Source organism: Stenella coeruleoalba (assembly GCF_951394435.1).
Source record: "Stenella coeruleoalba genome assembly, chromosome: 16".
In the NCBI taxonomy this organism is placed as follows: Eukaryota; Metazoa; Chordata; class Mammalia; order Artiodactyla; family Delphinidae; genus Stenella; species Stenella coeruleoalba.
The window spans coordinates 56,139,683-56,151,731 of NC_137162.1; the positions used below are offsets into that span (position 1 = coordinate 56,139,683).

Consider the following 12,049-nt stretch of genomic DNA (forward strand, 5'->3'; position numbering starts at 1 on the left):
TTTAGGCAGCGTCCATGTGTACGCCCTCCTCAGCTCTTACAGGTACTTAAAACCAGGTCCCTCTGCATCTTGTCGCAGGTTCACATTTTCCCATTCACAAAGCAGGAAGACTAAACTGTGGCCCACAGCGTGCTTCTGGGTAAATGAAGGGAGGAGAGGAAAAGCTGCCGCATGACCCTGGCAGGATCCCTGAGCAAGGCCTTACTTACGTGCTTCTGAGAGGGGCAGAGGGAAGCTGGGAATTTTCCTAGTGTGAACAGCACATGGACAGAACGTGAAAGCATGAGAGCAGCTACCGTTCATCAAGGTGCCGGGCCAGGTTCACCAAGCAGAATCTCATAGGAGCCTCCTGACCGCCTCAGGAGAGCTGCTCATATTGCCCCCATTTTACAGAGAGAGAAGCTAAGGTGTAGGATGATAAAATGCTTTGCTCAGGGCAGTTAGTGACAGTGACAGGGCCTGGATTCAAAGCCCAGGTGTCAGGTCCTGGGTTTTGCATTTTCACTAGCCTGTAGCTCAAGCACTGCAAGGACAGTGGGGACCCAAACATGATAAACGTTGGAAGAACAGAGAGCAAAGATTTTCCCCCATTAGGGTCTTTCTCTAGGGAAACAAGATGGTGTCATTTAAAAATAATTCCATGCCCAGCCTTTTGTCCTATTATCATTTATTCTGCCTCATCCGATAAACAAACAAAAGTTAAAAGCAACAACAGGGCTTCCCTGGTGGCGCAGTGGTTGAGAGTCTGCCTGCCGATGCGGGGGACGCGGGTTCGTGCCCCGGTCCGGGAAGATCCCACATGCCGCGGAGCGGCTGGGCCCGTGAGCCATGGCCGCTGAGCCTGCGCGTCCAGAGCCTATGCCCCGCAACGCGAGAGGCCACAACAGTGAGAGGCCCGCGTACCGCAAAAAAAAACAAAAAACGAAACAACAACAACAAAAGAAGTTATCCCAAAAGTTCCTTACGGAAAAAAAAAGTTAAAACAATAACTCTAGGAAAGAGAATTAGCTGCTGATACATTTAGAAAGGAATCAGAAAAAGGAAACCTCATCTATTCTTTTCCTAAAAGCACCATAATTATTCCAGAAATCACAAGCGCTCATCTCCTCCCCCACCACACACTTTCCCCGCCATTACTTGCTCTGCAAAACTGATAATTTCTGATGCCAAGATGGGAATGGAAATTAATTTGTCATTTAATTTTTAATAAGTTAAAGACATCTCGGTGACACAACCAATCAGTCTGCACGTGCGTGCCAGAGGAGTCCTTGAGGAATCCTCAGATGGAAATGAAATACAACATCAAATGCTGCGTCTGCTTGAGCTGAAGCACATAAAAGATTGAGCTGCTTAGGAGGGGAAAGGGAGAACGTGGGCATCCCCAAGCACCTCGGAATGCAGAGCAAATCTTTGTCAGCTAGCAGCCGGAGACAGCCAGGGGTTCATCCTTTGTATTGAACAGGACTTGGTGGGTTTGGGCCTGGATTAAGGGCCAGACACCAGGCACTACCCAGACCCATCCCCCCGCCCCGGGCAGGCTGTGGGTGGTGCCGGAGGGTGGATTCCTTGCTATTTTGCCTTTGCTATGCTCCCAATCTGTTGCTCTTCACTCTCAATAAATTGCTTTCTTTCCCTTGTGGCTAAACTTCCCACCCAGCATGGCTACTCATGGCTCCTCGTCCTTGAAATACGTCCATCTCTCAAAGGACTTAGCTACCAAAAAAACGCTTCAGAGTGTTTTTCGTCACGATCTAAAACTATACCAAAGAATTGACCAGCGCTGTCCACCAGCTCCACCAGCCTGTCGTGGAGCACGTCTGCGTGACGTCACTGCTCTCCAGGCCTGGGAACCTTGAACAAGCACCTCGGAGCAGTCCATTGAGTCCCACCGACCCCCACCCTGAGCTCCATCAACAGCTTCTCCCATGCTTTTCTTTCCTTTTCAGTGACTTCAGTGTTTCTAAACCAGTAGCCTGCTCTTTCTCTGACTCTGCTGCCCGCATGTGGTCTTTTGATCTAATTCTTACTTTATGCTTTTCCTAGTGAACGATACTAATGTTCAGTTTTTGGACCAAGACGATGACGATGACCCCGACACAGAGCTGTACCTCACGCAGCCGTTTGCATGTGGGACAGCGTTTGCCGTCAGCGTCCTGGATTCACTCATGAGTGCGGTGAGTAGGTGGGGGACACGGGGACCCAGGGACAGAGCGCCTCCAGCCTCCAATGCATGAGGGGCATGGGCTGGAGCTTGAACTACCCTGGAGAGCCGAACCACACCGAGCTTGCCATCTGGAAGGGGATACTGATGTTATTTAAATTAGCACACAGGTAACCGTCTGATTATAAATTCTTGAAAGTGCAAGGAAGGCTATGAGTAAATACCAGGAAGCACTTGATGTGGTCTCGGGATCAGAGAAGGATTTCTCCAAAGAAAGAATATATATTTTATGTTGCTCAAAGTCTGAGCAATAAAGATGGGAGATTTTATGGGGAAGAGAATCCCCCAAAGAAGGACAGCAAAGGTAAAGGCCTGGTGGGGTACCTGACAGGCTCAAAGAAGGCAAAGAAAGCCTGCGTCGCTGGACCTCAGTGAGAGAGGGGAAGGGGAGGACAAGGCAGAGTTGGACCCACAGGACCTCGAAACCCATTTTCGTGTTTCTGGTCTTTCTCTTAAGAGCAGTGAGGAGGCGTTGAAGGGTTTTAAGTTGGCAAGTGATGTGATCAGGTTTATGTTTTGAGGGGGTTGCCTGGGCAGCTGTGTGGAGGATGGCTCAGGAGGCAAGATGGCAGCGGGTAAGTCTGAGTAAGGGGCTCTCGTAGCGTGGAGTAGGGTAGAGCCCTCGGGGCTGGAGGAAGGTGGATGGGTTTGAGTGGTGTTTGTCAGTAAAATCGAGAGGACTTGGGAATAGATTGAATATGAGCAAAGGCGGAAGAGGACAAAGCGTCAAAGGTGTCTCCTAGGTCACTGCCAGTCACTGAGACTCAGTCCTGGGAGAGGCGTGGGTGTGAGGCAAGGCCTGGCCTGTTCTCTGCCCCAGTGAAGGCGCAGAATGGTGGCAGAGAGAGGAGGGTGGGCTGCCAGGGATCCAAAGCATCTTCAGTTTCTTTTATAACTTGATATGCGTCGAACAATCAAGGCATTTGTGTTTTCACTTGTGAGACCAAAATCAAATGACAACTAAAAAGTAGGTCCCGTCTCAAAGAAGCCATCTCGAGCTGCAAAAGGCAAAGCAGACCAGAATGGAGATTAGGAAGTATTCCCACTGAGTGGCTTTATTTATTGTATAGAAAAGTCTTTTTTGGGGGGAATTCTCAATTTCACTCTTTTTATAAATACAGACATAGGCTGGATAAAAACTGACCTTTGGAGAAACCACAAAAAAAGAGTTTTACTGAATCCATTAAAACCATAAACATAGCCCAGAGAGTTTTTATACACATATATTTCTTCAAATGCTTAAGAAGGCTATTCTCAAAAAAAAAAAAAAAAAGAAAAAGAAGGCTATTCTCCTGCATGTGTTAAACAACTGATAGGCTAAGTATGCATTATTCTCATCTATTCATTAAAGCTAATCCCAGAAGGACCTCTATTTGAGGAAAGAAAAAGCATAAAGCTTTTTAAGACTAATTTAGGTTATTCTATATTCCTGAATGTGGTCCAACTACAAGCATATCTTAGTGAAAAATCAGAATTATAGATTTAAAAATAAATATGAAACAACATTCATCTGAATTAAGGTTGACTGGGCTTCATGCCATCCCACTGCTTGCCAAACCAAGAAGGAGAGAAAGCAGTCCTTACTGAAGGCCATCCTGCTTTCCCAGGGCTCACGACCTTTCTGATGGTCTGAGGGTACTGAGCCTCACCTTTCTACCTGCCAGTGATGTTGGGCTTCGTTTGGGCAAACTCCCTAAGCAGGCCAGAGGGCATGATGGAGGCAACAGGATGTGCTTATTACAGTGCTGTATTCTCTGTAATAGTCCTCGCAGTCTCCAAGTCCACTTTCAAACAGATTTCTGTAATTCATCTCCTCAGAAGATTCATTTTATTTCTGATCCTAATCAGACAGATTTCAGAAGACTGTTCTCACTAAAAGATGATGAAACAGTTTATAGTCGATGTTTTTTCAGAACTGTAAAATACTCGATCCAAATTTTTAAAGATCCACACTTACAAAATTGTTTCCACAGATCAGACACGCCATATATTCCAGGTGGGACCAGCTACATAATTTGAAAGCCTACTTTTTCATAAGTTACTAAGAATTTCAAAAGGGTGACAGCAGAGCATTGAACCAAATGAGGGCCTCTTCTGAGCGTGGGCCCTCGGTGACAACGCAGGCCACACACCCATGAAGCCAGCCCTGGTTCCAAGGGATACAACTGTTTTTAAGCACCAAAGCGCTTCACCTCTACACAGTCAAGGGGGCACACTGTGGCCACGGGGTGGGAGTGAGTGGCACATCTAGATTTGAGTCGCACCATTCTCTCTACGGCATCACTGTAGAGAGAAACTCAGCTGAGAAATCAAAGTAGATTGGTTTGACATTTTTTAAAAAATCTGTCTCTAATCTCCTTTGAAATGCAAACTAAAATGTTTGGGAGAAGGTGGCTAAGGCGTGTATGAATACAGTAGTCTGCTAGCAAAGCAGCACTTCTCAATTCCAGCCTGGGAAAAAGCGGTGTCAGGAATCCAGTAACCGTCATTGTCAGGATCGGCAGCAGCGTAATTTATTGAGGGTCCAGCACTGTACAAAGCGCTTCATTACTATTACTGCAGACAGTATTATTTTGGACAATAATGTGAATAAACCTGCTCTAAGTGTTGAAGCAAGACCTATTTAACTGATCCACTGTTGTGACTTCTCAAATCATTACTCAAAATGCCTATCCACTTATTCCAGGCCTTGTTTTCATTGTCTAGGATAAGCAAGTCCCACAGTGAGGTCTCAAATTGAATCTGGTTCAACAGACCCAATTGGATCTAGACCTTCTGATTACTTGTGATTTCTTGGCATTTCACCCCAACCCTAATTTATGGAAAAAAAAAATAGGAGATTATCTCGTACGCAGGCAGTAAGTAGAAGGAACTAAAAGGGTTGGCAGGAATATAAATTGAGAAAGTGAGACTCCAAACAGCGGGAGCTGGGGGTAAGCTTCCATCTCAGGCATTCGCTTACAAGCAATATCACTACATCCACACGCACATCTCTTTAGATGCCTATGATCTCCTTTTTCTAGCGCTCCTCCCCAAATTGCCATTGAATCATGTGTCTAAACACTCTCTGAATATTGTCCTTCATAATTCAACTCCTGCTGCTCACCGCTTCATTTGTGAAGAAGAAGAATGTTTTGATTCATCACATGCATTCCTAGAACAGCTAGGGATGTTACAGACATGGCCTCCTGGCTTTTCCCTGCAAATCAACAGCAGAAACACATGATGAGTGGGAATAATTATGCTTATGGGTATATGCCTCTAAGAAGAAGGACACAAGAAATGTACTTTTCAGAACCATCCAGCTTGATGCTCATACACACATGAGAAAGATGAAAGGAAGCCTCTTGGTAAAACTGGCTCATGAGTATTTAGATTTCTTTTCCACACAGCACCCACTTTCCCCTACCCTCACCCCAGTTTGAGTTCTACCCGGACCCTCCCTAGAAAGAAAAAATTAGGGACTCAAGAGCCAGACTGCTTGCCTGTGGATCCCAGCACTGCCACTTACTGGTTGTATAACCTTAACCTCTTTTTGCCTTAGTTTTCTCATCTTTAAAATGGGAATAATAGTAGTACCTACCTCACAGGACTGTTGAGATGATTGAATGAGTAATGAGTGCAGCGCTTAGCACATGGCAAGCTCTGTATGCATGTACTGTTATTAATCAATACATTATTGGGCACTTACTAAATACCAGGCACTATTATTCATGCTGGGCATCCAGCAGTGAAGAAGAAAGATAAAGACCCTGCCCTCGTGTGGTTTGAACTGTCATTCTAGTGGGCAGTCACTAGGTAAGTGACAGTAACAGTGGGTACCTGAATAATGTCAGATAAGGATAACTAATTTGAAGAGCAGGACATAGTTTGAATGGGTGTGGAGACCTATTTTAGCCACAGTGGTCAGAGTAAAACTGTCTTAGAAGGTAACTTGGAAGCTGACACTGAAAATCAGAAGAGAGCAGCTGGGGGTGAGGGTAACTAGCTTTCCAAGGCAGAGAGCTGGCCTCTCTTCCAGAAATAACCGAACTTATGTTGGTAAGACTTTAGAATAGGACCATCTGGAAGATGAATCACATGATGTACTCTCTTAACTGTACTTGCATGAAGGGCTGAACCCTTGAGGTACGTTACCGAGAGGGCTGAGTTCTCAGGCAGCCCAGTGCCATGTGACATCAGTTACCTAAACAAATTCTTCTTCTGTAGCTCTACTCCTTACACTTCACTCAAGAGCCACCATTTAGGCAGTCTAGCTCACAAGGAGACAGACAGTCCACCGTCCACCGTGCAACAGGTGAGCTAGCACCGCTGTCAGCATGGCAGATGGACTCAGAATATGCCCCTGCTGTCACATCAGGCCAGGCAGGCCCAGGATGGAAAAGAAAATCAAATAGTTCTCGTCCCTCATGAAAGAAAAATACTAAAACTAAAAATCTACACCATGAAAACTAGCAAATATAAAAAATGGCAGCTATGACATGGAAAATGACAATTTTAGAGCAATTATAAACGAAAGGCAAAGTGCCATTAAAGTTAAGGCAATGTTATTAAAAGATGTGTTAATTTTCAGTTAAATTTTCTATAAAAGACCAATTAGTTTAAAAGGCTTGACAGCATTAACTGTGAAACATAAGCTCTGGTAATTATACTTCAAAAAAATAAAAAGGAAGATGCTCCAGCGTGTTGGAGACCCAGGTGCAGAGGGGCCTCCGTGGAGCAGGCTAGGTGGCGCTGCGGGCTCAGATTTCCCTGGTGCAATCTGCTGGTCCTTTCCCCAGCGTTTCTGGGTTTCCTCAATGTCTGATATTCTGTCTACTTAACAGAATCTGAGGATCCCCGAAGTTCAGAGGCTCAGGGGTCACACACGTGATCTGGGCCAGCTCTCTGATATCAGAGCTGAGAACGCAGAGGCACGGGGAGAAAGGGATTTTCTAAATTGGTTGCACTGTTAGCTGGTTGTTCTTTTTATAAACAGTCCTTTATTGAGTATTTGTTGTGCATTAGAATTACACAAACTATCTCATTTAACACTATCCTGTAATCTGGGTTTTGTTTTGTTTTGTTTTGTTTTAATCCCTGTTATATGGATGAGAAATCCAAGACCTAGAAAAGTTGGGCAACTTTCCTATTGTCATAGCTATTGAAAGGCGAAGCAGGGATCTTAGACTACAGCAGCCGAATTCTGAAGTCTACACATAGATCCCGAGGTGCCATGTTGCCATACTTAGATGATAGGCTGCCCTGACCAGATGTGTAACCCTGACCTTAGCGCTGGGAAGAGGGACTCCCATATTCCTTAGACTACACAGGTCTCTGGATCCCAGGCACTGAGCAGGACCCTGGAGAACTCTGTTCCCCAACAAACACGTGACACAGGAACAGCCATTGCAAAGGCCTCTAGCCAAAGCATCCCTGAAGACTGGTCCTGCCAGGGTTGGAGGTTCTATGTGAGACTCCCTCACGAGGCTTCTAGCACAGGCATAGTGAACATGGGCTATGGTAGGGCACAGAAAAGACCAGCAGTGGAAAAGCATAGGAGGCAAAGGATCACACCTACGTATTACAGAGTTCTGTGTTTCTTCAATCTAGTGTTTCCGTTAACCCAGAAAAGAATTGTGCCTTCTGGGTCAGGTGAGTTGTAGAGAGGTTTATTCTAGCTGCCACATCCTGCACAGGGATAGTCTTTGATGATTGGCATTTGAAGTCCTAGCACCTGGTTTGCCCCCATGATGCTGAAACAGTCACTTCCTAGGCAGAAAGCGCTAGATGTGATATTTAATTGCAGACTGCTCTGTACTCTGTGAGTGGTACCCTGGCCCCATAATGAAATGTGTGCCTTCCAAAATGGCTGACTGGACAGCCTTTTTCAGGAGAAGCATTGTCTTTCCACTGAGTTGCTCAGATCACAAAGAGACCTTGAAACATGCTCGGAGCATACCCATATGCAGTGCTCAAAGTACTTCCCTGCAGCTGAATATTGGGGCATCAAAATGGGGGCAAGAGTGCTCTGCTAACAGACATCATTATTCTCGGCCACAGCAGGTACTGTGGCCCAAAGCACTGCTCCTTGATGCCTGCATGAAAAAAGAGAAAGGAGAGAGATCTGGGATATAGTCCCAGCTCAGGGGGCAGAGAATTGTGTTCAGTGTCATGAGTGGTTCCAGAATTTTTCAGGGACCTGTAAAATGCTCTGACCCACCCTGAAATTATACCCCTTGATGGGCAATTTTGAAAGTGACACACTCTTGGAGTAGCGTACAATTTCAGTCCAAACCAAGATCCAGGGATTAGTAGGTGCTCAATAAATGTCAGCGACTGATTGATCGAAAAGATTATGCTGTTTCAGTGTAACTGATTTCAACGCAGAAGGGGAAACATGTGAAGGTCAAATCCTAAAGATCTGACGAAACAACAGCCTTTCGTGATGACCTTCCTGACTTACCGTTGCAGAGCAGAACTTAGAGTGTTCTTTGTCTAAGAACCATTGACTGTGTTTTCCTTAGACAATGTATTCATGTTCAGTTGGAAAATTTTGAAAGCTCAGATATATATAAAGAAGAAAATTTAAACAAACCATATTCCCAACACCCAAAGATCAGCATGGTTAGTATTTTGGTATATTTCCTTCCAGATGGGTAGATAAATATGGAATCACCCAGTTTTATATCTTGGTTTTGTTTCTTTTCAAAGTTATTATTTTTCTCAGAGTGTTTAATCATGTCATATTCTTGGGTATCACTGCAAGACCTCCCTAGGACTTCCTGAGACTCAGACATATGGTTGTTCCAGAATCTATTTAAACATTATCTATTGTGGGGCATTTCCGTTTTTAATTTTTTTATTATAACAGTAATTAACCCTGCGATAAGTATTACTGTACGTAAATCTTTGAGCAAGAAGCAACTTATTACCTTGAGGTAAACTTACCGGGCTTTTAATACATGTGAACATATTTAAAGCTCTTGGTAGACATTGCCAGATTATCCCCCAGAAACAATTGTACCAGTTGCACTACCATCACTGGTGTGTAAATGCCATCTCTTGCACTTCAGCGGGCACTGATGATCATTTTCCTTAGGGGGCCCTTTAATTGTGTTTATGGTAGTTCTGAAGTACACATAATTTTAATTTGTGTGTAGAACCATGTAAATGCATATTTTGTGAATTCTTCTATAGTTTTTATGCCTAAAAAGGGCTTGCTGAACAAGACAACTCATCAGGTATCCTGAGATTGGTTAAATATTCAGCTATATTTTCATCAGGTTGTTTGTGGCTATGTTTTTTGCCTTTAACTATTTTATAGCATTTACCTCCTTCTCCCCTCCCAACTTTATTGAGATATAATTGATTTATAACATTATGTAAGTTTAAGATGTGCAATGTTATATGTATACATTGTGAAATGGTTACCACAGTAAGGTTCATTAACCCATCACCTCACCAGCAATTTTTTGTTGTCATTGTTCCTGAGAACTTTAAAAGTCTACTCTTAAGCAGTTTTCAGATGTTCAATATGGTATTGTTAAGTGCGGGCACTATGTTGTAGTACGTTATGTCCCCAGAATTTATTAATTATATAACTTCAGTTTATATCCTATGACCACCTTCACCCATTTCCCCAACCTGTACCTCCTGCCTCTGGCAACAACCAATCTGTTCTGTTTCTGTAAGATCCACTTTATTTAGATGTCACATATAAGTGAGAGTATACAATCTTTGTATTTCTCCGACTTGTTTCACTTAGCTTAATGCTCTCAGGATTCATCTGTGTTGTTGCATATGGAAAGATTTCCTTCTTTTTATGGCTAAATATTATTCCACTGTATATATACCACATTTTCTTTATCCATTCATCTCTCACTGGATACTTAGGTTGTTTCCGTGTCTTGGCTATTGTAAATAATGCCACAGTGAACGTGGGGTACAAAAGATATCTATCACTTTGAGATAGTTACTTCATTTCCTTTGGATATATATCCAGAAGTGGAATTGCTGGATCATATGGTAGCTATCTATGTTTGTAATTTTTCGAGGCACCACCATACTGTTTTGCATAGTGGCTGTATCAGTTTACATTCCCATTAGCAGCATACAGAGGTTTCCTTTTCTCCTCATCCTCACCAACACTTGTTATTTCTTGTCTTTTTGACAATAGTCATTCTAACAGGTGTGAGATGATATCTCACTGTGTTTTTTTTTTTTTTTTTTTTTTGCGGTACGCGGGCCTCTCACTGTTGTGGCCTCTCCCGTTGCGGAGCACAGGCTCCGGACGCGCAGGCTCAGCGGCCATGGCTCACGGGCCCAGCCGCTCCGTGGCATGTGGGATCTTCCCGGACCAGGGCACGAACCCGCGTCCCCTGCATCGGCAGGCGGACTCCCAACCACTGCGCCACCAGGGAAGCCCCTCACTGTGGTTTTGATTTGCATTTCCCTGATGTTAGTGATGTTGAGCATCTTTTAAGGCAGTGGTCTCCAACCTTTTTGGCACCAGAGACCAGTTTCGTGGAGGACAGTTTTTCCACAGATGGGGGCGGGTGGGTGGGGTAGAGGGGATGGTTCCGGCGGTAATGTGAGCAATGGGGAGCGGCAGATGAAGCTTCGCTCGCTCGCCCACCCGCCACTCACCTCCTGCTGTGTGACTTGGTTCCTAACAGGCTGCAGAGGGGTATTGGTACACGGCCCGGGGGATGCGGACCCCTGTTTTAAGGTACCTGTTGGCCATTCGAATATCTTCTTTGGAAAAATGTCTATTCAGTTCCTTTGCCCATTTTTTAATCAAATTTTGGGGATTTTTTTGCTACTGAGTTGTATAAATTCCATTTACTGCCTTTTTTAGAAATTTAGAATAAATATATTTTCATAGTAGAAAATATATAAAGTAAATAAAATTATAGGAAAAGATGAAAATCAGTTAGAATTCTATTACCAGGAATTAATCACCATGTAAAATTTGGGGGTACTAAATACATAATATTTTTACATAACTATAACATAATACTACATAATACTAAGTATTTATATAATACTAAATATTTTTACATAACTAACTATATCTGTGGGGGTCTGCACTTTTAACATGAGTTTTAGATCATAGTGTTTTTTGGATCCTGCTTTTTGAATATTTTAATGTTATGTCATGTAACATAACATGCTCTGAAAGCATAATATTAATATCTGTACAATGTAAGTCACATACGTGTATCATTATTTATTTAATCATTACCATATTGTTGAAAAAAACTTTTTTCCAGATAACCAATTTCTTCTAAATCATTTGCTGAGTAAACATCCCTTCTCCATGGTGCCTTATGCTTTCCTTATCATATTAAGAAATGAAACAGGAAACTTTTTTGTAAAGGGCCAGATGGTGAATATTTTAGGCTTTTGAGAGCCGTACAGACTCTGTTGGAACTACTCAATTCTGCCATTTTAGCACAAAAGCTGAAAGCATTTTAGTAAAGCATTTTAGTAAACAAATGGGCATGTCTGGGTCTCAATAAAACTTTATTAAAAAAAAAAAAAAAACAGGTGGCAGTCGGGATTTGGCCCAAGGCCCTGATTTTCAATTCATTCTGGTTGATCTTCTAATTTTTAATATTGCCTACAACGTTTAGTTATAAAATCTTTAATATTATAATACCTCAGAGGACAATTTCATAAACTGTTTCCAGAGGAAATTTAGCATAATTTTATCAAGTTTAAAAACATATCAACTCACTAACCTCACTAAATATCCTCTTGCTATTTCATTAATTGATGCTTTTTTATTTCATCCTTCTGTTTTTCTAAGATAAAAAAGAACAACAAAAAAATCTTTTAATACTT

General features: G+C 43.0%; 1 protein-coding gene across 10 annotated transcripts in view; it reads left to right on the forward strand.

The window, feature by feature from the left end:
• The window catches only part of KCNMA1 (potassium calcium-activated channel subfamily M alpha 1), a gene marked incomplete at both ends in the record, with an annotated part of 740,839 nt that overhangs the window by 707,360 nt on the left and 21,430 nt on the right, over positions 1 to 12,049 (forward strand). For all 10 annotated transcript variants that reach the window (XM_079900389.1, XM_079900388.1, XM_079900387.1 and 7 more), the window contains one exon: positions 2,044 to 2,174. In XM_079900389.1, coding sequence (XP_079756515.1) covers positions 2,044 to 2,174 — 131 coding nt within the window. The remainder of the gene's footprint in view (positions 1 to 2,043; positions 2,175 to 12,049) is intronic.